We start from the raw sequence: 25,054 nt of genomic DNA, 5'->3' as shown, positions 1-25,054 counted from the left end.
CAAGTGTTAGTTACCTTTTCCCATTCTTCTTTTCCTTCTTCCTTGTATTCCACAATGTACCCAGTAATTTTGGATCCACCATCTTTTAATGGGGGAGACCACTCTAGGTCCACGGATGACTTAGTCCAATCTGTTACCTTGGGGAATGGAGGTCCAGGAGGAGCTGGAAAGAACCAGTATACATTAGTATTCTTGAGTTTTCCATAGCACTTTTGGAAGATAAGATTTTTAAAAGAGGAACTGGTTTCCAAGCTTACCAACTGGATCTCTAGCAGTCACTGGATCTGACGGTGGACTTGCTGGACCCACACCAGCGGCATTAATTGCGTACACCCGGAATTGATAGTCAGAACCTTCAATAAGACCAGTCACTTTATAAGAAACACCCAAAGTCATGGCTTTGATAGGATCCCGGTTCACCCTCTTCCATCTCTTTGAAGTGGTGTCTTTCATTTCTAGCCAGTATCCAGTGACAGGAGAGCCTCCATCATATTCTGGCTCTTCCCAGTTCACAGTCATAGAATTACGAGTCACACTACTAACAGTTGGTTTATCTGGTGCTCCAGGGACAGCTGTGAATAAGACCACATTTATATATAAGAAATTATAAAACACACAGGTCAGAATGGCTTTGTATGTGAAATGTTGTCATACTTACAGAAGAGGTTCCGTGCTGTTTCAGGCTCACTGTCCAGTGGTTCTCCGATGCCATATTTATTCTGGGCCATGATTCGGAAAACATATTCATGGCCTTCTAGCAATTTGGGAATTGTGTACATGCACTCTTTAGGTTCACTGGAGACACGTACCCAGGTCTTTCTGTTAGCTTCTCTTTTCTCAATTACATAGTTTGTAATCTTAGACCCACCATCATCTTTAGGTGGAAGCCAAGATAATGTCATTTGATCTGCTGAAATCGATTCAAACTTTATGGGTCCCACTGGAGGGCCAGGACGACCTAAAAATGGTTTAAGGAAAGAACATTTTATTGGACAAGTGATTTTAAAGCCTAATGATATTTATGGATATAAAAACATGGAGTTTTAACCAAACCATGCAATCTTTACCAAGGACATTGAGTCTCATCTCCTTTGATGCTGTCCCCAGGTTATTTACAGCTGTGATTGTATATAAGCCAGTGTCACTCCGACGAGACTGTGGAATAACTAAAGTACAAGTATCATCCACCACCAGTTTGTTGACATGGGCATCATAGACGACAGGTTCTTTGCTATCCGGCTTCTTTGGAGGAGCTTTAAACCAAGTGAGTGTTGGGAATGGCACACCTTTAATTTTGGCCACTATGTTAACATCAGTTCCTTCTTCAACCTCCATGAATTCTTTGAGCTCAATTGATGGTGGGCCTAGATTATTAAAAAAAAAAGTTACTGTCAGGAGCAAAAGGCACTAAAGAATAGAAGGTAGAGTTCACAGAGACTACTAAGGTGTTTGGATCTACTATGGGCAGATTTTGTAGACTGGTCCATGATCTGGACAGTCTGTCTGTAACACTGTTATGCTGTTTAAGGAACAGGTACATATAGTTTTTCTGGATCTATGTGTGGCTATATATTAGCTATTTCCTCTTGTTATGCACATGCATATTCTGATAAAAGGGCAAAGATCATAATAGCTTAGGCTACTATAAAGTTCTGCCATGATCTTTTCTTAAATATTTATGCATAGTTATGAAGGGATTCACAATGTACACTCTGAGGTGATTCACCCACATAAGAAATATATCTGTGAGTAGAGGCAAGGGAATTTTACATTTTCCACAGAGTTAGTATAAGAAAGTGAAAAGGTAATAGCTATAGTCTTCAACTTAAAAAAGAAGTAGTAATGGTAGCAATAATTAGAAGAATCACTGTTTCCATATTTGTATGCATATTTTATCTATTAAAATAGGAATTATTTTTCTTCAAATAGAAAAAAAGAAACTTATTCATGAAGATAAACACAGCAGCAGTTGCTAAGCAAATGAGTGTTTACTTTCTGCCCCATTTAGGGAGCATGGGGAGGAATGGCTTTAACTAAACAGCTTGCAATGTAGAAAATTACAGTAAGGAAATTAAAAATATCATCTCCTTTAAATAGGAAAAAAAGTAACATATGAGGAAACATGATAATTCTGTTGAAGCTGAGCAAATGAGTTATCAAGGAATGTGCCCATGTCTACACTTGGCCCAGGGAAGCCTACTAATGTACAGATATACTTTTATTAAATATCTAGGAAGACCGTCATAAAGATGAAGCACTCTATCAGTATATGGGTACATACAGGTCTGGTCTTTGACAATCACAGGGCCAACAGTGGCGGAAGGCTTGCTGACTCCCGCGGCGTTCACAGCTTTGACCCTGAATTCGTATTCCCCGCCTTCTACGAGGTCTTCCACAGTAAACTGCAGATCTTCCACATCGCGCCTGTTGCACTGTCTCCACGCTTCTTTCTTTGTCCCAGTAGGATCCCATGCAAGGCACTCAACAATATAGTGGGTGACAGGGGAGCCCCCATCATTCTTTGGAGGTTTCCATGACAGGTGTACTGTGTTCTTTGTTATAAGGCCAATCTTGAGTTTAATAGGGGGATCAGGAGGATCTGTAAAAAGAGTTAAAGGAAGCATCAAGCACCGTTTACAGCAGTGCAGTACAATTTTGAAACTCAAAGTACTTTTGCTGGTGCATTATGGTCTCACAGGATGAAACTTAGATTTTACAACTCACATATCGGATCCCTGGCCGTGGTCCTCTGAATGGTTTCCACAGGAGGGCCAATACCGAAACGGTTTTCTGCTCGCACACGGAAGAAGTATTGCTGTTCAGAGATGAGATCGGGCACTACAAATGAGGTGCTTCCACAGTTTGGATTGACTTTGGTCCAAGCTTTTCCATCAATTGTCTTCTTCTCAATAACATAGCCTTTGATCCGATCGCCCCCATCGTCATCCGGCATCTTCCAAGAAAGTCTGCAACTACCCCTTGTGATGTCACTGACTTTCAAATCTTTGGGTGGGCCTGGGACATCTGTGGGATACAAATCACAATGTAAACAGTGCTCCTTAGATGTTTAAAAATAATTTGCTCTCATTCGGCAGCAACTTTCAAAGTCTCTCTTACCCATGACTTTAACTCTGCAATGTGCAGTCTTCTGTCCTGCTTTATTCTTGGCGGTGATGCTATATTTGCCTGAATGAGATCTTTTACACTCCGGGATAATGATTACTGATGAGTTTTCAGCAGACTCCAACTGTACAAAGAAAACAGTGGTCATACATTGAATGAAATAATGGCAGTATTGAACTCAACCGGAGCCAGAATTATTTTAATTATTCTTTTTTTTTCTTTTTTACCTGTGCATCTTCAGGTATGTCATGGACTCCATCCTGTTAGAAAAGAAGATAGTCAGAGTATAAATACTTCTACCAGTAATTCAGCAGAAGACACAATGGGATTGTAACTTATATACCTTCACTGCCTTCTTTGCCTTTCCATCAAACTCCCAAGATGATTTTGGTGTTGGGCGCCCCTTGATGACAGCAGGGATTCTGATCTGTGAGCCAGCTTGGCAAACCAAACAGTCTTGTGCTCCAATGTCAATGAAAACCTCTGGTACCTCTGTAATAACATGAATAATAGAAGATTATTTCACTGACATTTCTCAAAAAAGTAATTCTCCTATCTTCAGTAGATGAATTAACCTCCTAATACAACCAAAAGATGGAGCCTAGGTCGGATAAGGACTTGTACCTTGAATATCGGTGGCGGGGATCTCTCCAGTTGTATCACTTGGTTCAGATTCACCGGCGTCATTGACAGCCTTCACTCTGAACCTGTACTTCCGGAGCTCTTTCAGATTAGGCACCACACATTCACATGCAGTTAGAAGTTTGTCTGGTTCATTGACTCTCTTCCAGTCGGAAGTACCTTCTTCTTGCATTTCTACGATGTAGCCTTTGATTGGACTGCCTCCATCTTTGGCTGGAGGTTTCCATGCTAAGGAGATACTTGACTTTGTTTTATCTTTAACTTCTGGGCAAGAGGGTGGCCCAGGTGGGTCTGTTGAGGGGAAAAAAGCCATCAAATTTTGAAAGTAATGGAATGCTATATTTTTGTACCACAAGGATACTTTGCTATACAAAATTATGTATTTTAACATATTAAAATGAGAATGCTAAAGGGAATAAGAAAAATGGGAAACAGTCTATTTGCCTTTTGCACTAATGTGAAGACAGAAAGCAAATAACTAAGAAAGACTACTTATGATCTCTAGCTAGGTCTCCACTTTATTTGCACATGAATGGTAAGACCTATTTTAGTACTGAGATCCCTTTGAAGAGATTCCATAGTATTTTTTACTGAAAACATATTTAATTTACCACAGTTTAAAATTTTAAAAATTATTTTTGTTACCACTAGTAAATTTTTGAACATAATCATTTTTTTGGGCAGTACTGGGAATGGAACCTAGGGGCATTCTACCTCCAAGCTATACCCTTAGCCCTATTTTTTATTCTTTATTTTGAAACAAAGTCTCACTGAGTTGCAAAGGGTCTAAGTAGCTGAGGCTGTCCTTGAACCAGGATCCTCCTGTCTCAGCCTCCCAAATGCTGAGATTATAAGCATGTGCCACCATGCCCAGCCAAACTAATCTTACTACTCTTTAGGGTCAGGATCAATATCTACAATAATCATATAACAGTGTTTTACATTTATGAGAATATTTTATAATTATAAAAATTCCTCTAGTGATTAGTATAGAAATTTCAGTATAGCTCATGTTCAATACCAGTTTGCTGAGTGAATACATGACCACTATGTATATGTATATGTATACACACACATACTCCATATGAAACATGAGAGAATTTTAAATACTTTAAAATGACAGTCAATATTTCTACAGATATATTTACTTTGTAGTATATCTGATATATCTAGTTAGATATATAGCAAATAGTTAACCTTTAAGTTTATAGAATTTTAATTTTTTAATTAATTGGGTCATAGAGCTTTCTAAGAATTTTTTTTCTTTTACCTAACCTCATGTAGACTATGCCTAAAATTTTGATATCTTTGTTCAATAAATATTACTGAAAAGCTAATAATATTTTCTTTTTTGTTGAATTTCTACAGGAGGGTCTGATTGTTTAGTGGGAGAAATGAATTCCATATTATATAATAAGATAGAAGTTTACTTAAAGCATGAGAGCAGAGAGGAACTCATAGTCTCAGTCTTTATTATTGTGGTTCCTCCTAAAATATTAGGTTTAATCTAAGAGTTTAAAAACTGTATGATTTTTGTATATATATATATAATTTTTGTGTATATACATATACTTATGACAGCCTATGTAAATATCAAACATTTACTTTAACAAATAAAATAAATTGCCAAAGAAAAATTATGAGAAATTTAAGAGCTGAATTATCTATTTAGTAATTTTTCCATTTAGAAATGAGTCCCAGAGGGTGTATCTCAGAGGTAGAATGCCTCTGGGTTCAATCCCCAGTATAAAAGAGAGAGAGAGGGGGGGCAGGTGTGGTGGCGCACAGTTTTGAAGCCAGCCGCACTGGCTTAAGAGACCCTGTTTAAAAAGAGAGAGAGAGAGAGAGAGAGAGAGAGAGAGAGAGAGAGAGAGAGAGGGAGAGGGAGAGGGAGAGGGAGAGGGAGAGGGAGAGGGAGAGGGAGAGGGAGAGGGAGAGGGAGAGCGGGAGGGAGGGAGGGAGGGAGGGAGGGAGGGAGGGAGGGAGGGAGAGAGAGAGAGAGAGAGAGAGAGAGAGAGAGAGAGAGAGAGAGAGAGAGAGAGAGAGAGAGATGCATCCCAGAAATGGAACCATACTTACATATGGGGTCTCCGGCAAGAGCTGGATCTGATGGTTCACCAGGTGGGCCAATTCCTGCAGCATTTATTGCCATGGCTCTGAACTGGTATTTAACGCCTTCAATCAAACGGGGCACATTAAATTCCACACCCTTCAATCCCACTTTGGTTATTGGTGCTCGGCTAACACGTGACCAGTAGGCACCTCCCTCTTCTCTCTTCTCCAGCCAGTAGCCTGTGATTGGAGAGCCACCATTGTCCAGAGGAGGAGACCAGCTCACTAGCATTGATCCTTTGGTGCGCTCCAAGACTTTTGGTTTTCCTGGTGGTCCAGGAAGGCGATAAGGATCTTGAATGACCACTTTATCTGATTTGCACTCATCGCTGGTTCCATATTTATTCACTGCTCTGACTCGGAACTCATACTGACCATTGGGGATAAGTTTCCAGATCTAGAAAGTAGATGAATAGAAATGTCTTTAAAAAATACACTTATGTTGATTTTCCCTCATTCAAAACTCAACTTATTTGGGGAAATATTAGTATAAGAAAAAATTAATATATAGACTCAATACAGGGGGGAAGACAGAGTAAAAGAGAAAACTCTTAAAATATGAATATACAAATTTGTTTTACCTCATAATGGCTCTCTCCAGTAAGAGACTAACTATAGATCAAATAGCACTAAGTAGCCTGATATGCATAGCACTAAACACTACAATAATGAAATCACTGCTTCTTGTGTAGGGTTTTGAGTTTGATTGTTATAATTCCATGGTTATATAGAATATATAAAAACCTGTCCAATCAAAGACAGGTCTTTTTAAAGTATTTAAAAATTATTTAGCAGAGTTTACCCCATATCTTCTCTCTACAGCTGTGTTGGTGACTTCTTCCCATTCACTTTTCTTCCTACTTGCATCACGTTTGTCAATAATATAATGGGTGATTTCACTACCACCATTATCCAGAGGGGCATCCCATGTCAAGTAGCAAGACTCGGCTTTAATGTCAGTAACAGCAAGATTTCTTGGTGGGGATGGGCGGTCTGGAGAGAAACCAGCAGAGGAAATTGAGAAGGCAATTCCTCAGCACACAGTGTATTTCTTTTAGGTAGAAGAAAGCAATAGATAGTCACCTACCATATACTTCCACATGGACATTTCGGAACACTGAGCCAAGGCGATTGGAAGCAGTAATTGTATAAGTGCCCTTGTCTTCCCGTACGGCTTTGGGAATGATGAGCTCAGTCTTTGCTTCACTTCGGGATACTTCTTCCTTGGTTATCTGAAGTGCATCGGTGGGTTTTTCAATCACAGTGTCATTCTTGGACCACTCAATCTTAGGCATGGGAAGGCCTGTCACGTCTGCAGGGATGTTAACAGGCTCGCCTGCCTTGACTTTGATGGTGTCACCCCTAACAGTCAGACGCAGCTTAATAGTTGGCGGCACTGCAAAGAGGAGGGAAGGAAAGGGGGAAAATGAGCACATATAGGATAAAGGCAACACTGAAGCATCCATGTTACAGCTGTTACATTAGAATCCACACCTTCATCATCTTGTATGACTACATTCAGAGGCAGGGATGGTTCACTTTCACCAATAGCATTAACAGCTTTGACGCGGAACTCATACATTTGGTGTTCATCAAGGTTTTCAACCAGGAAAGATGTGGTTGGACAGAGTCTCTTGTTAACTCTCTCAAAGTCAGGTTTGTCATGACGCCGTTTTTCAATGATATATCCTTGGATGGGACTGCCACCATCGCTGCGGGGCTCTTTCCAATCTAGGGTGATGGTAGACTTGGTCCTTTCTGTGTATGTCAGCCTTTCAGGTGATGTTGGAGGACCTATAACCAGAAGCACATTAAAACGATGAGGAAGAGATAATCATTTAAGAAAAAACATTTCACTTCAACTTATGTGAAAAATAGGCCTTCTGTTTGGCATTACGTTATATCTACCTTTAAAATTCTACCTGAACCATATCTAGTTACTAAAATATAGACATTTTTATAGATAAAATTTTTTTCAGCAAACTTTCCATCAAGAGTATTAGTTAAAATTAATTCCAGGGATAAAAATGCTTTTTATATTTAGTATTTTAAATTGTTTATTTTTGTTGTTGGGAAAGTTTCTACTCCTAATGAACTAGAAAAACAGGTGAAATTTTGCTGAGAGCAAGTGTGTCTTTAATTATAAGACAGTGGATATGGCTAATGAAGATACTTGGAGTCCAGTTGCTTCAAATTTACTTAAAGTGGCTGGGCGTGGTGGCCACGCTTGTAATCCCTGCGCTTGGGAGGTGAAGAGAGGAGGATCACGCAGGTTCGAAGCCAGTCACACTGGTTTAAGAGACCCTGTTTCCAAGTAAAAATATGTATAAAAAATAGGTCTGGGAGTGTAGCCCAGAGGTAGAAGGGTTTCCAGGAACCCCAGCTCCACCAAATTTGCTGAAAGTGTAGTGGAGAATTTATGTAATGCTGTTGCAATTTAGTTTCCTAAACGCCAGAACTAAGAGTAAGCTTCAAATGGCAAAACTAGATAAAATCCATGCTAGCTGACTTAGTTATTGCAACTAGAAGTAGTGGAATCCCAACTCCGTTATACTCTCTGCACAACCTGAAACTAGTGGACCTTTTGAGATAGCTGTAACAGTGGTATAGAATATAATTTTTTTTTCCTTCCAGGGAATGGTAGTATAGAAATAACTCCTTCTGTCTTTTGTGAATTGGCCTTGCTTTTTTCAATGGGATGTCACTGTGCATTACCAGCATGTGCAATTTTAATATTTCATGTTAGTTTCTGGGAGATTTCCTCTGTTTTCTATCCTTTGGTATCTCTTTCTGGTTTGGGACCTCTCTGTTATTCTAGAATGGAGGGATTCTTGATAGTAGAGTAAACCTACAGCATTTATCTATCCCATAATATTTTAGAAATAACGGTAGACTCTATTAAACTATTCAAATAATAAATTTAAAAGAAAAACTACTATAGTATATCTTACTGGAAAGATTTAATACTTTTAAATTATTTATAGGTTATTACTAAGCCCCAGCAAATCCAAAATTTTCAGTACACAAAACTATGCTTGCTTAACATACTTAGAACCAGAAATTACATTGGAGACACAGCAAATATAGTATCTTTGAAGTTGTTTGTTAATATTTTATTTACTTTCTAATTACTCTCTACAGTAATTAGATCTTGAGACTGTTGGGAGTTTGAAGCCATAAACTCAGTAAATAAATGGCATAACTGGAAGCAATACAGTATTTATTTTTTATGAGATGTCAATTACATATATACTTTTTCAAATTCTTTTTTTAATTTAGTTTTTATTTTTATTTTTTAAACACAATGAAAAGCTTTTATTTTACCTAGTGGATCAACTGCAAGAATTGGTCCTATTTCAACAGGAGGGCCACAGCCAAACTTGTTCTTGGCAAGAACACGGAACATATATTCTTGTCCCTCGATGAGACCCGTGATGTCACATTTAGATCTGTCAGTCTCAATTGGTTGTCTCCAGGTATGCATCTTTGCCTCCTTTCTTTCAATAATAAAACCTGTGATTTCACTTCCTCCATCATCAGCTGGATCAGACCAGTTAAGAAGACACATCTTTCTGTTTGTTACAACAGGTTTTAAGTCAAGAACTGGACCAGGGACATCTAAAAAGCAAAACAAAACAAAAACCATCAATGTAATAAGATAGTACCACTTAGGAAAATCTAATGAAAATCTATGCAACATTCCTTACCAAAAACTTCTACCCGGACGGCTGCAAATTTGGAACCACAGCTATTAGTAGCAGTAATCACATATCTGCCATGATCTTTTCTCAATGCATTCTTGATAACTAGCTCAGATTTGGTTCCAACATTCTCTATTACAACACGGTCTTTATCCAGCTCCCCTTCTTCTTTGGTCCATACTTTGGTAGGTTCAGGACGGCCAGTCACTATAGCTGGAATCTTAAGGGTCTTTCCAGCCATTATTTGTATTCCACCCTTGACAGAAACATCCAGTTCCACAGTAGGAGGCTCTGTTGAAACAGATCAGTCACCCATTAGCCCAAGAAGGATGAAAAATGGGTCTCACATTGGGAACATACCCATAATTTTATTAAAAAAAAAAAAACACTGTTAAATACCTTGTGGTTCAGCCACAGTAACAGGTCCTGTTTCTCCAGGTGGGCCTTCGCCTGCAGCGTTGACGGCACTCACCCGAAGTTTGTAATCAGCACCCTCTCGGATCTCTTTGACGGTGTACTGACGGACTTTGATCATCTTCTCTGTGCAACGTGACCATTCATTTGTGCCTACCAACTGCTTGTCGACAAAGTAGCCCATGATCTCCCCGCCACCATTGAAAGCTGGGGGTTCCCATTCCAGTTCAATAGTTGTAGAGCTTGTGTCAGCCACTCTTGGGACTGGTGGCCCAGGTGGAGCTAGAAGGAATGCAGATATACAAGTTGTCAAACTCACTGGTGGGTTTTAAATGTACAGTAGCTGACTCTCTCACACTATCATTTGGAGGAATTACTTACAGATTGGATCACGTGCTGTTTTGGGATCTGAAGGTGGACTGAACTTTCCAGGCCCAGCTGCATTTTCAGCACATACTCTGAAGACATAGGTGAGTCCTTCTAATAAGCCTTCTACCTTGGTTTTTAAAGAACTTAGAAGGCTTTTGTTGACACGAGACCAATGTGTACTATTAACTTCGCGTTTTTCAAGCCAGTAACCCAAGATGGGGCTTCCATTATCATTTGGTTCATTCCATTTCACTAGCATACTGTTGCTAGTAACATCTTCCACAATGGGCTTATCAGGCGCATCAGGTGGTTCTGGTAAAAGCATGAGATATTTAAATTAATTCCCTAATATGGCATAAAAATTCTATTTGACAAACTGTGATAATGTATATATATATACCAAAATTCATGATAAAAAGGCAAACTTTTGATGTCAAAAGAGCCTTACCAAATGGATCTTTAGCTACAAGTGGCTTTGAAACACATGGTGGTCCAGGTCCAAACCTGTTTTCAGCTCTTACACGGAAGAGGTACTCTTTTCCTTCAATCAGTTTTGTTACTGAATATTTGCAGTGTCTAAGAGTTGAAGTGATAGCAATCCATTCTGAGTCAGGTTTTGTCTTGTCTTTCTTTTCCAAAACATAGTTTATGATTTCACTGCCACCATCATCAAGGGGTGGTTCCCATTTACAAAGGACTGAGGTTTTTCTAATATCTTCAAATACAAAGTTGATTGGTGGTCCTGGTGTATCTATATTTCAAAAGAGAACAGTGATTAAAAATTTGTAAAAAATTGGTTGCAATAGAAAATGCAAATGTTAGTATGCTTCTTTGACGCAAAAATTTGTTTTTCTCACATCTATTTTTATATCATATTAGCGTATGAATAACAAAGTTAGTTGATTTTTATTTCTTCTTTTTTTAAACATGGCCAGGAGATAAAATGTGACTGCGCATTATTTGCTTAGACTATTTTACACTTGTTTATATATTTATTTATTTATTTATTTATTTATTTATTTTATTGGTGACACTGGGGTTCCTGGAAGCCCTTCTACCTCCGGGCTACACTCCCAGACTTATTTTATATTTTTTATTTGGAAACAGGGTCTCTTAAGCCAGTGCGGATGGCTTCAAACCTGCGCGATCCTCCTGTCTCCACCTCCCAAGCGCGGGGATTACAAGCATGAGCCACTATGCCCAGCACGCTTGTTTTAATTGTACCCCCAAACTCTTTATTTGTATATTTTGTGAAAACTCCGATGTAGCCTCAGCAGAAAGTGTATTTTAAACTATTTACCTAACACACTGACGCTGCAGGGAGCTTTTGCGGTACCATGATCATTTTCAGCTTTGATCATATATAAGCCATGGTCAGGTCGGACAGAGTCTCGGACACGTATTTGAGACTCTCCTTGTTTACTATTGTCGATACTCAGACGCTCTGTCAGAGGCAGGACAAATGGCTCTTCTTCTTGAACTTCTCCCTTCTTCTTCCTAACTACAGGTGCTGCTGGTCGCTTCTTAATTTCCTCTGGTACAATAACGTTTTCATCCTTTAGCCATGTAATAGTTGGGTAAGGTGATCCAGAAATGGTTGCATCGAGCACTATGTCATCACCTCGTTTGACTTCTAGGCTTGTCTTCAGAATGACTTTTGGGGCATCTGTAATGAATAAAAACAATAATTGTTTTCGATTCTGATTAAGATATCTGACAGAGAATTATTCTCATTTATTCTACAATGGGAAGGTGGCAATTTCATTAAACAAAACTTACCAATGGGATCTACAGCTTTGGTTGGAGGAGTGGCCCGAGAAGGTTCACCAATACCAGCAGCATTCTCTGCTCTGACCCGGAACTGGTACTCCTTTCCCTCTTCGAGTCCTTTTGCTGTATAGGTTAGGACCGGCACCAGGTGTTCATTGCATCTCTTCCATCTGTCTTCACCCTTGGCAATCTTCTCTATGATGTAACCCATTATCTTGCTCCCTCCATCATACAAAGGTGGCTTCCATGTAATAGTCATTGCCTTAGCTGTGGGATTATGAACCTCAACATCTACAGGGGGATCAGGGGGTTCTGAAGAGCAAGAAAAAACAGTGTCATTCATCTCAAAACAAAAAGAAACTTCGCATACTAATCTCTAGCCACTTTCATGCTCAAACTTACGCTTTGGATCTTGAGCAATGACTGGATTTTTCAGTTCAATATATTCGCCTCCACCAATCTTGTTGACTGCTTTAACACGGAAGAAGTATTCACCATTTGGAATGAGATCCTTTACAGTCCAAGACAGTTTGTTCTCACCAGACATAACAGGTATGTATGTCCTCCTCCCAGCTTCTCTGCGTTCCAGGACATAATGAAGAATTGGGCTTCCACCATCAAATTCTGGAGGCTCCCAGGTTAACTTACAAGAGCTCTTGGTCACATCACTTGCTTTAATATCTTTGCATGGACCAGGTAGGCCTATTGTAAATACAATTGGTAATTAATATTATAATCCTGAAAATATCAGCATTTTAATAGTGCACTGTTTTTTAAGTGGGGCTATGTTGAATCAGATAATCTTTCAGGTGCTAGAGGGCCCCTCATATTGCAGGAAATTTAGCCCTCTACTCTTAAATGTTAGTAGCAGCCTTTGAATCTTTGTGCCAAATGAAAGTGTCCCTGGAAATTTCTAAGTACCATCAGGGGTGAAGTAGAGGACAGATAATGTTCCTACCCCATTTTTCATTATTAAAAATATGAATTTACACAATAAATAATTACCGTTTAAACATTCTTTGTGCATCCTATATATTTGAATTATTATTTCGCATGCAAATAATTAAAATAGGTGTACATTAGCCTAATCAGAGTTTAGCTAGCAATTTTATCTCCTTAGAATGGTTTTATTTTTTATATGGAAATAACATAAAGGGATGTTTACTTTACAAAATAGCCAAGTCATGAAGCCATTTGCACTAGCACTTTAACCTTAACTTGTTTCCCCAACATGTGAATACTATCTGGTGTCTGTTTCATTGAAGAATGATTACCTATGACTTTGACGTTGATTGAGGCAGTTGCTGAGCCAAGCTTATTCTCCAGTGTAATGGTGTAAACTCCAGCGTCTGCATGGACACTCTTGGGAACTTCCAGGTGTGCAGAGATGTGATCATTCTTCATTGTTAATCTATCACTTTCTTTAACTTCTTTACCATCTTTATGCCAGCTAACAGTTGGAACTGGGACAGCTCTGAAGGGAACAGGAATGCTTAGCTTTTCACCTTCAATAACAATAATGTCATGTGTTTCCAAATCAATTGTTGGCTTGCCTGTAAAATATAATCCAAAAGAAGGGGGAAATATTTCAAAATGCAATGCATGAATGAAGAATTTCTTGTGATGTATAAAAGACAGTGTACTTACAGTCTGGGTCTTTGGCAACTACGTTTTCAGAGATTTCAGATGGCTCACTGACACCAATGGCATTGACAGCTCTCACTCTGAGGACGTACTCTTTGTCGGGAACAATACCCTCTTCCACCTTAAATTTCAAGTCTTTTATCGGGCGAGAATTAACTCGCATCCACTTCTCAGTGCCTACAGGACACATTTCAACATGATATCCTATAATAGGACTTCCACCATTTTTCTCTGGAGGCTTCCAGGCAATGGCAATGTGCTTTCTCCCCGCATCAGTCACGTGTAGGTCGAGGGGAGGTGAAGGAGGACCTGAGAACAGAGTTAAATAGTCATATAAGCTGTCTCATCATTAAGTTGTGTCTAGAAAATATCCTTCATATAATCAGCAGTACTTACTTGTTGGATCTTCAATGCATAGGATTTCTGTGGGTTCACTTGGGTGACCAACTCCAGCTTCATTTTCTGCCCGAACCTGAAACTGGACCTCTGTTCCTTCAATGACATCAGTTACTCTGAAGTTACAGTCAGGTCCTGAAGTCTTTCCAGCTTTCACCCAACGAGTGCCTAACTTTTCTTTCTTCTCAATGATATATCTATTGAAATAAGCATTTTATTAGCACTAATGAAAAAAAGAATTTAACTTTCTTTAATAAGTTAAGAATTTATCTGGGCATGCTGAAGGCCGAGGCAGGAGGATCTCAAGGTCAAGTTTGAGACCATCCTGGACAATTTAGTGAGATCTAATCTCAAAATAAAAAGGGCAGAGGGTATAGTCTCAGTGACAAAGTGTCTCCAGGTTTAATCTCCAGGTACCAAAACCAAAACAAAATTTGAGCAAAATGTGTGTTTTTTAAAAATAAATAAATTCAAATTCTACCTCTGTATTGGTCTTCCACCGTCATTTTTAGGAGGCTCCCACTTCAGGTCAACATGTCGTTTCGTCACATCAACCACTGTCAGGGCATAGGGTGGCCCAGGTGTGGCTGAAAGCAAATAACCAATGATTAGAAAAACCAGAGGGGTAAGTGAAAATGACAGATGGTATAAAGATTAAGTTGGATAGCATACTAAAGGTGTCTTTGGCCAGGACAGAATCCTTAATTTCCGTGTAGTCACTTTGTCCAATGGCATTTTCGGCAGCGACTCGGAACACATACAATGAGCCCTCGGTGAGCGGGGTTACTGTGCACTTGGTGTCTTTGACAGTGGTGTCCACTGTTTGCCAGCCTTTGCGCCTCACGTCTCTCTTTTCCACGATGTAGTTGGTGATGGGCGAGCCACCATCTTTCTCAGGAACTGTCCATTTGAGGTCTGCTGTATTTTTTGTGATATTAATAACTTCAAGCCAACGAGGCGGTGATGGAGGATCTAAATAAGAGAGAAAAAAATACTCAATTTTTTTCTCTTGTTCAAAATTCAGTCTACACTGAATGTTTTGGAAGTCTATAGGAAGTAATAAAGCAAGAAGCCAATAAGAGTAATGAGTTTTTTATATTTTTTCATGTTATAGTTCTTGGACAGGTGTGAAAAGAAGTTATAGACCCCAGACATTCAGAGTGACTTACAGAGTTTCTCTCGGCAGAGCACAGGGTCGCTGGGTTCACTGGGTTCGCTTTCCCCAGCCTTGTTCACAGCTCTGACTCGGAAGGAGTATTCCTGCCCTTCCATGAGTCCTGTGAGCAAATGCTCAGTGGTAGGAACCCCTTCTGCTACTCTGACCCAGTCTTCTGTTCCAGTTTTTAGCATTTCAATGACATAAGACTCAATCTTTGCCCCTCCGTCATGTTCTGGCTTTGTCCAATTCAGTATTAATGAAGTTTTGCCTACATCTTTGACAGTTGGTTTTCCAGGGGGCCATGGAGGATCTGAAAGCCAATGAAATCATTATTTAAGTTTGTTAAAAGTTAATATTAGGCTCAAAATAACCACAGAAAATTATATAAATAATACCTATGGGATCTTTTATTAATATTGGCTCAGTTGATCGACTTGGCTTTCCAGGTCCGGCAAGATTTTCAGCCAGCACACGGAATCTGTATTTTTTCTTATTGCTGAGACCTTTCACTCTGATTAGGAAAAAAGAGCATATGCAACATCATAGTAAGAAGCAGTACCCTAGGAATTTTACATAGAAGAGACAATTTTATTTAAATTGTGGAAAACTAACGTGAAAATTTAATGGAAAATATATCAATATAAATTAAAAATTGTTTAACTGCTGCATACTTTAGATTTGGCCAGGTGCACTAATATAATCATGATAGCTATACTAATGATATATATTAGAGATGCGTATTAGAGAACCAACTGGAAATTTCCCGAAATTTAACATCCTATGGTAAATTTGCAATTGCATCTTTGAGCAGAATTTTCTAATTTTTGAAATTATGTAAAAATAGAAAAGTAAAAATGATTAAAATTTATTAGTAATATGTAATCATATATGATCAAAAGAAATGCCAAAGAGTGAAAAATTGAATGTACTACTGTTTTAATACTTGATAGAGATTCTGGGTATACCTGTATGTTGTATCCTTTACTGGCATCTTATTGCATCTAACCCACTTATCAGAATCAGGGTCTAATCTTTCAACCCAGTATCCAGTGATAGGACTGCCACCATCATCGTCTGGCTCACACCATGTGAGAGTCACTGCATCTTTAGTAATGTCTGAGGGTTCTAGGCGAGTTGGAGGTCCAGGTGGATCTATAGACAAGATAACGGTAGTAAGAAGTTATATTTCCTACATATAAATATGCCACCTAGATGCAAGTTTGACACAAACATCCTCCTTTTCTTTTCTTTTTGTCAGCTGACTGAGAAACTTACCAAATGGATATTTGGCTATTATTGGAGTGGCCTCAACTGGCTCCCCAACGCCATACATGTTTTCTGCAGCAACTCTGAAGATGTACTCCTTATTGGGTGTTAATTTGGTTGCCTTAAAGTTTGTGTCCTTGACAGTTGATGAGAGCTTATGCCACACATCACTATCAGTTGCTCTTCTCTCCACAACGTAGTTTGTGACCTTAGAGCCACCATCATCTCGTGGTGGGTTCCATGTTAGGAAACATGACTCATTGGTTACATCTGTGATATCAAAAGCAGCTGGTGGTCCAGGCTTATCTGTGAATTGCATTACACAGAGAAAAAAATAACCATATTTTAGTCAAGAGTGTAGCTGAGATGAGTTTGTCTCTTTTTACTGGGAGTGCCTCCCTTACCTAAGACATTCACTTCTACCACAGCAGTGGCCCGGCCGCAAACATTCACAGCCTCTATGATGTATGTGCCAGTGTCGCTTCTCTTACTATCCATGATAGTCACTGTGGATTTTTTGGGAACATTTTCAATGGTGATTCTTTTGTCTGGTTTCAGGAGCACATCAGCCTTTGTCCAAGTGATCTGAGGTTCAGGTTTTCCAGTTACAGTGGCTGGAAGTTCAATCTTTGTTCCAGCTTTTACAGTGAGGCCAGCGAGGAGCTTCACATCCAGGAAAATCTCTGGGGCCTCTGAATTGGAAAAGATTGTTTATGTTGTTAGCAAAATCAAGTTTAAAAGTAAGAGGTCTTAAACTGGGCGTGGGGGCGCACATTTGTAATCCCAGCATTTGGGAGGCTGAGACCAGAGGATCGCAGTTCGTGGACAGCCTCAGCTCCTTAGTGAGGCCCTCTGCAACTCAGTGAGACCCGGTTTCAAAATAAAGAATAAAAAATAGAGCAGGGGCTGTAGCTCGGAGGTAGAATGCCCCTGGGTTCCGTCCCCAGACCCGCAAAAAAGAAAAAAAAAGTAAGAGGTCTTATTAATAAGATAAAAAAAAAAAATAAATACCCTGTGTGTCCACAGCCTGGATCTCATCTGTGGGTTTGCTTGGCTTGCTGGCGCCTTGCCTGTTCAAAGCCTTTACACGGTAGGAATACCATTTGCCCTCTTCAAGACCTGTCACTTCCATTCTGTCAGAAAACAAAGTAGAATATTTAATTGTCCCGTAGATAACCTGCTCCATTGTAAACAGTTGTCATAATCTTTTCACAATTCATAATACCTGTATAAGGCTGGCTTTAAATTAAATCTGGATTCAATAAATACTATAGTTAATGAAAGCCTTGAGCTGCGGGTACATTCAATAGCACTCTTAAAATCACACAGGCAAATTAGGAGAATTCTCCGTTAAAAAGACTAATATTTAACATCTCCCAAGAAAAACTCATTTTAGTGAGTAGGAGTAGACATTTACTCCTGTGCCCAGTAATGAAGAAACCTACTTTGTTTCTGCAACAGGTTCTCCACAGGCGACCCATTTATCAGATCCACGTGGACACTTCTCAACTATATATCCTTTGATGCGTGAACCACCATCGTATTTGGGTGGGTCCCATGTCAGAAAGATGCTCTTGGCTGTCCGGTCTCTCCATTTAAGGTTTTCTGGTGGGTCAGGTACCGCTGTAATATTTTAAAGAATGAGTTAGTCTTAGAAAGCCCACCTACAAAGTTATCTTCATATTGCCAAACTCTGCCTTCCCCCATAACTTCAACTACAGGTCTAAAATAAAGAGCAGATAAGGGCTGGGCATGGTAGTGCACACTTGTAATCCCAGCATTTGGGAGGCAGAGATCGGAGGATCTCGGTTCCCAGACAGCCTTATCTACGTAGCAAGGCCCTTTGCAACTCAGTGAGACTGTTTAAGAAAAAAAAAGAGACCAGGCACACTTACTTGCAGGAGCTGACATATTTACAGGTTCATCAGTATATGCAGGTTCTCCAGGGCCACATTTGTTACAAGCACAGACTTTGAATAAATATTCTTTTCCTTGAACAAGATCAGGAACTGTGAATTCTTGATCGGTCACCAAGTCCGTAACCTGAGGCACAGAAATATAGTTAGTCATTTACCCAAAACCATTGTCCTAAGCCAAAAGATTTTAAAAATGAGCAGGGATACAAAATGGAGGTTGTTTTGACTATTAAGGATTATTCTGATATTAATATTGTGTTAGGGAAAAACTACAAGGTAGGATATATAATAATATTTTGCCCTCAATAAAAAGAAAAGACTGGTTCATAATTTATATACATCAAAATGATGGCAAATAAGATGACAGTTTCTTTCTCTGCTAGCTTGGTTATTAGAAATATGACTTTAAATCAAGGTAAAGTATAATTACTAGTGTAAATGAAGGGATAAAACAATGGAAGATAAGACCAACTAAGATAATTCAGTGCAGTGAGAAAAAAATGTGATCAGCAGGGTGATAAATACTTTCCGTAGAATGGCTAAAGGCTTAATGGGGGCACATTGGGTATTTACTATATTGGATGGTACCAGGTGAATATGTTAGTTTTGTTTTATGTCTTAACAAACCTAGATAAAAATTTGATAAGGTTCAAAAGATGAGGTAATTGTACAAAACCTCAGTCAAACTACCCCAGGAAACATTAGAAGCTATGTATTTTTTTTAAAAAAGGTTTTGATACTTATTCGTGAGGGAAAGGTAGAAAGATGTGGCACATGTGAATTTGTGTGGCAATCTAGTCTTTTGGAATTTTTTCCCAGCTCTCTTGTAGAGTTGATGCATCACTACTCAAAACTCACTTTAGTCCATGTTTTCCGGCTAACTTCCCGCTTTTCAATAACATATCCTGTTAAAGGACTTCCTCCATCATCATCTGGTGGTTCCCAAGTCAAATGTACTGAATCCTTAGTTATGTCACTAAATTTCAGTTCTTTGGGTGCACTTGGTCGAGCTAAAAAACAAACAAAAAACAGCAGTGAAAAGTCAGTATCACTGATAGTTTGAATCAATATTTGCTAATACTGCAAAATCACTTTAGATAACAAAAAATTTAGTTCCTTACCAATTACGTTGACATCAATTTCCCCAGAAATTGATTTCACAGGATTTTCTAATTTTAGTGTATAAATGCCCTTGTCGGGACGTTCACTTGGAGAAATGACGAGTTCGGCATAGGCAGATATGGTCTTCATTTTCACACGGTCTCCTTCTTCTAGGACGGTGTCTCCAAAAGACCAGGCTGCGGTTGGCCTTGGATAGCCTGTACTTGGAACCAGAATCTTGATAGGATTCGGGACTATAACTTCCAGACCATCTTTGAATGCACTTAAATCCATTGTTGGTTCAGCTACCAAAAAGAAAAACTAGTGAGCTTCCAGTACTATATTTAAGTTACTAGTACCCCAAAGGAGAAATACTATCCCCCAATCTAAAGATAAATTATCTATTTACCAAATGCATCATCAGCAGTTAGAGGACCAAGAATTTCAGAGGGATCTGAAACACCAGCTTCATTTTCTGCAGATACTCTATATAAGTATTTATTTCCTTTCTGCAATCCAGTGACCTAAAATTAAGGATTAATAATTTTTGAAAATATACTAATTTAAGTCCATTAATATATACTGAAAAAAATGTTTCTTGGTGGTGGTACTGGTGATTAAGCCCAGGCTTTTGCGCATGTTAGTGAGTGCTCTACCTCTGAGCTACATCCCCCTCTGAATATTTTTTAGATGCAAATTCTTTACCTTGTAAGTTAGTTCAGGGACGAGTTTCTTATTGCAACGAATCCAATCATCTTTTCCTTCTTCACATCTCTCGATGATATAGCCTAGTATTGGGCTTCCTCCATCTTTCAGAGGAGGTTCCCAGGTGAGCTGAACAGAGGACTGAGTTTGATCTGAGGAATTCAGGTTCACAGGAGGACTTGGTCTCTCTAGAATGGAAAAATAGAATTGGGCATATAATGTAATTTAGTGATAATCTATTAAGACAGTATGCAATCAATTCTATCAACCTCATTAAAATAAGAGTTTTGCTAAATTCACTGAAATAACAATATATACTGTCTGGGTTTTTACAATTTTGTTTATTTTCTTCTTTTCATTAGATCTTATCTCATATGAATTATTTTAATCAACAGCCTTCATTTCTTGATTTCATGCAATATATATTTCATCTTTCGGATGGTATTACCGATTGGATCAGCAACTTTGACGAAGGGTGTGGCTGCACTTGGTTTCCCAACTCCAATGCGGTTTTGGGCTCTAACACGGAAACTGTACTCCTGTCCTTCCACCACGTCAGTAACAGTTGCAGACAGATCTTCAGCTCTGACAGTCATGGCAGTGTCCCACCTGATCGAAGTCTTGTCCCTTAATTCAATGATGTAGTTTGTGATCTCAGCACCCCCATCATACTCTGGTGGTTCCCACGTCAGTGAGACACCAAATCTATTCACATCTGTGATGGCTACATTCAGAGGAGGGCCTGGAACATCTGGATTTCACCAAAGAAGAAGCAAATGTAAGTTAGGGTTGTGATGAGGAGAAGTCAAAGGCCAGCTAGTTTGCAGTTTTCTTAAGCGCTCCTTACCGTATTTACTCCTTGCCTCTACAGGATTGTCAGTTTCAACTGGCTCACCAGTGCCAACTCTGTTTCTTGCACTCACACGGAACAGGTACTCAACTCCTCCTTTTTGTAGTCCAGTGACAGTAAACTCACAGCTGTCCGCACGGTCAGTGGCCAGAACCCAGGTCTTCCTCTTGATGTCCCGTCTTTCAACAACATAACCAATGATTTTGCTTCCACCATCAGTTAACGGCTCTTCCCAAGCAAGGCTCACCTCTCCATCAAATGTCTCTGTCACTTCTAAGTTACGTACTGGCCCAGGAACATCTGAAATGCACATATAAAATAGTTTTTTTTGTGTGTTATCATGCCTTAAAGTTGTGCTGCACCAATCAAATCTGAGTGACCTGAGGGCTTACCAATAACTTGTAAATTGATGAATCCTTCTGCTTTTCCATGTTTGTTCTGAAGCACAATTTTATACCTTCCCATGTCTCCTTTCTTGGCTTCTAAAATTCTGAAAGAAGTTTGCTCAGCTGTAGTATCAACAGTTTTTGAAGATAGAGCCTCATTTTCTTTAAACCATTCAGCTTCTGCTTTGGGGTAGGCATCATATGGCACCACCATTGTCAGAGGCTGGCCAACATCAACCACAAGGTCTTGATCAGCTGTCTTGATTTTAGGTGCAGCTAGTGAGAAAGATACAATATGAATGCATTAGAGTTATGCATTGTAGTCAAACTAGAGCATAGCTTCTTTTTTTTTTTTTGGTATTGGTGATTGAACCCAGGAACACACTACCTCCAAGATATATATCCAGCCCTATTTTATTATTTATTTTGAAACAGAGTCTTGATAAGTTGCAGAGGGTCTCATTAAGTTATTGAGGATGGCATCAAATCTGCAATCCTCCTATCTCAGCCTCCCAAGTTCTGGAATTTCAGGCATGTGCCACCATGCTAGGTGAACACAGCTTTTTTATGATGTATTTATTAACAAATATTAATCAACATAGCCCGTAGAGTTCTAATAGCATTTTTCTCTTTATTTCAGATCATAAGCCTCTGGGGATATAAGGTTGTTGAAGGTATAAAATAGTAAAACATTCATTCTTCATAAAAAACAACAGAGGACATAGAATAGTGTGGAATGTGTGTATGTTTTTTAGAGTAAGCACTGCATACTTAGTTCAAGATAAACCAGACAAACTTTTCCTTATATACAAGAGATACACTAATGGCTTTTTCATAATGATAGATACAAGGATATCTTAGGTCAGGATGAGAACAGATATGCAAAGTCTACAGGAGTTGGAAAGTAGAAGATTGTGGGGTTGTCTTTAAGTCTGGGAAGACTCTCATGATGAGAATTTAATTCTAGAAATTAGTGAGTAGCCAGTATGTGTCAGAAAGTGCCCAAAGTTCTGGCACATAAAGGTGAATGCCATGGATTTCCTCTTTCTCAGGACAATTGTTTTGTAATTAGAGCAATAAAAATGGTTAACATGTGGGACTAGGGATGCCACTCAGTGGTAGAGTGCAGGCCTCCTGTGCCTAAAACCCTGAATTCCATCCCCAGTAACCCTTCCCCCACTTAACATGTGGTTAGGACTTACTAGAAATTAAAGGCTCTCACAAGCATCACTTCTTTTAGTACCTGAAATCTGTAATATCATGAGGCTATTTTAAAATTAAAGGAAGAGACTTACCTGCCAGTTCCAGCTTAGCTCTGGCTTCTTTGTCTTTGGCTATAAACCTGTATTCACCCTGGTCACGGGGCTTAATATCACAGACCTGTAGCCTGTGTATCTTTCCTTCACTCATCATCTGGTATTTGTCACCCTGGACAACGACCATGTTATTTCTTAGCCATTGGACTTCCACCTTATCTTTGTTGAGCTCAGCCAAAAAGACAACATCAGCACCAGGGGCTTCGAGAATGTCTTGGGGAGGCCTGATGATCTCCACAGGAATTTCTGAAAAGAAGATGTACAATAAATACAATAAATACAAATGTGTTTATAATTTTGCTAAATAGAGTTTTAAAATTGGCTGCTTGTATTAGGAGGATGCCTTAAGGCATACCTTCCACAAAAAGTCTAGCTCGAGACTTCCGGTCCTCCACTCCACAGGCATATTCACACTCATCGTCCAGCCTGCAGTCCTTTATAATGAGCCTATGGGTGCTTCCTTCTTTTTCAAATTTGTATCTAAGGAAGAAATTGAGTTATTGGTTAGCTTACACGGGGATCACTAAAATAGTCAAAAGTGAATATATAGCTTCAGAAATTAAAAAAAATAAGATTTTTTCTTTTTGCGTACTTTTTGCCTTCCTTGATTTCTCTCCCATTTCGGTACCATTTTACATTTGCTTTTTCTCTGGAGAGCTGGCAGGAAAAGACAGCATCATCGAACTCAGTGACGGTCTGGTCTTCCAAGTGCTCCACAAATTCTGTCGGGGCTTCGATAATGAGCAGTTCTGCGACAGACTTATCTTGTCCAGCAGTGACAATGTATTCACCTTCATCTGGGAAGCCACAGTCTTTAATGATCAGAGAGTGCTTGTACTTATCAATTCGGTATGATATACGGTTGTCAAAAGCCACTTCTTCTCCATTTTTGGTCCACTTCAGTGTAACGTTGAGACGATTCACCTTGCACCAGAATGTGACCGTTTTCTTCTCCATCGTTTCAATGTCTTTAAGAGGCTCAATAATTCTGAGATCTTCCTCTGTTGTAAGGGAGAAGGACAGTGTTGATTTTAATTGTTTTCATAACAGAAACTGATGGGCAAAAAAAATCCATAGTACCACAGAAATCGCTTACCTTCTACAATTAGATTGGCTGCACTTTTAACATTTTCACCTCTATGGTTGGTCAGGGACACAGTATAGTTGGCCTGGTCATCTAATCGTGCATCTCTTATTCTGAGGGTGTAGACCAGGTCTTTCTGGAGAATAATGTATTTTGAACTATCAAATATGGCTTCTTCATTTCTGAACCATTTGGCTTTGGCACCTTCAGTATTGACTTCACAGTTGAAGACAACTTCTTGTTGTTCCTTCACGCGGGTGTCCTTAAGAGGAACTATGATCTTGAGTTTTTCTGAAAGCAATCAGTAAGACTTTATAGTATAAAAAAGGATCAGAGAGAGAGACAAAAACGCAAACACACCAAATTTCAAGAACTTACCAATTACTGTCAAGTGAGCTGCTGCTCTGGCAGCCCCAACCATGACAACGTAAGTGCCCATATCTTGTAATGTGGCATCTTTCACCACCAGGATCCTCTTTTTGCCATCGACAATAACGTCATATTTATCTCCAGACTCAAGCGTCTGATCATCTCTCTTCCACTGGACTTCGAAGCTTTCCTTTGATATAGTGCAGACAAATTCAGCCTTTTCTCCTTCAAGGATTTCAAGATTTTGAGGCTTTGATAGAAATTCAGCAGCAAGTTCTGGAAAAAAAATTTGCAAAATATTTGTATCTTATGGACAACAAGTTTGAGTTGTTGAAAACAAAACGTTACTCATTGTCATTTTCATACCATGAACTTTGACTTTGCTATCAGTTCGAGAACTTGGCAGTCGACAGTTGTAGGCACCAGCATCTTCCAGCTGAGCATTCTGAATGATCAGGATTCTCTTCCTTCCATCTGTAAGTATTTCAAATCTTCCTGTTTCGATAATCTCTTCATCCCCTTTGTACCAAATTACTTCTGCTCCGGGCTTGGAGACTTCACAAACCAGTTTTATAGTGTCTGTTTCATTAACTTCAAGGTTGGCAAGATTTTTTGTAAAGACAGCTTCTTCTTCTGCAGGAGAGAAGGAAAAAATAAAAGATCAAGTTAAATGGGAGAGCCTTATCTTTTCCTAACACATACATGACAGCACAGGCAGCCTTCACTCTTAC

The 25,054-nt window shown here is 39.2% G+C and overlaps 1 protein-coding gene across 1 annotated transcript in view; it reads right to left on the bottom strand.

The window, feature by feature from the left end:
• The window catches only part of TTN (titin), a gene marked incomplete at both ends in the record, with an annotated part of 282,804 nt that overhangs the window by 73,406 nt on the left and 184,344 nt on the right, over positions 1–25,054 (bottom strand). The window contains 48 exon segments of the mRNA XM_080689373.1: positions 15–163; positions 258–572; positions 659–958; positions 1,068–1,364; positions 2,282–2,599; positions 2,725–3,024; positions 3,118–3,247; positions 3,351–3,383; positions 3,467–3,615; positions 3,748–4,056; positions 5,845–6,274; positions 6,680–6,870; positions 6,965–7,273; positions 7,372–7,671; positions 9,202–9,495; positions 9,585–9,869; positions 9,978–10,274; positions 10,374–10,673; positions 10,810–11,112; positions 11,662–12,027; positions 12,141–12,443; positions 12,534–12,833; positions 13,406–13,684; positions 13,779–14,084; positions 14,172–14,368; positions 14,653–14,758; positions 14,844–15,143; positions 15,341–15,640; positions 15,726–15,841; positions 16,296–16,482; positions 16,606–16,902; positions 17,001–17,288; positions 17,608–17,729; positions 18,042–18,219; positions 18,492–18,639; positions 19,371–19,522; positions 19,634–19,918; positions 20,023–20,137; positions 20,319–20,506; positions 20,767–21,069; positions 21,166–21,468; positions 21,561–21,830; positions 22,850–23,116; positions 23,226–23,350; positions 23,463–23,871; positions 23,967–24,245; positions 24,333–24,599; positions 24,690–24,956. Of these exon segments, the coding sequence (XP_080545499.1) occupies positions 15–163; positions 258–572; positions 659–958; positions 1,068–1,364; positions 2,282–2,599; positions 2,725–3,024; positions 3,118–3,247; positions 3,351–3,383; positions 3,467–3,615; positions 3,748–4,056; positions 5,845–6,274; positions 6,680–6,870; positions 6,965–7,273; positions 7,372–7,671; positions 9,202–9,495; positions 9,585–9,869; positions 9,978–10,274; positions 10,374–10,673; positions 10,810–11,112; positions 11,662–12,027; positions 12,141–12,443; positions 12,534–12,833; positions 13,406–13,684; positions 13,779–14,084; positions 14,172–14,368; positions 14,653–14,758; positions 14,844–15,143; positions 15,341–15,640; positions 15,726–15,841; positions 16,296–16,482; positions 16,606–16,902; positions 17,001–17,288; positions 17,608–17,729; positions 18,042–18,219; positions 18,492–18,639; positions 19,371–19,522; positions 19,634–19,918; positions 20,023–20,137; positions 20,319–20,506; positions 20,767–21,069; positions 21,166–21,468; positions 21,561–21,830; positions 22,850–23,116; positions 23,226–23,350; positions 23,463–23,871; positions 23,967–24,245; positions 24,333–24,599; positions 24,690–24,956 (12,032 nt within the window).

The sequence above is a fragment of the Muscardinus avellanarius genome (genome assembly GCF_963383645.1).
Source record: "Muscardinus avellanarius genome assembly, chromosome: 2".
Classification (NCBI taxonomy): Eukaryota; Metazoa; Chordata; class Mammalia; order Rodentia; family Gliridae; genus Muscardinus; species Muscardinus avellanarius.
The sequence above is the reverse complement of the archived record's forward strand: the minus strand, read 5'-3'. Positions and strand labels throughout refer to the sequence as shown.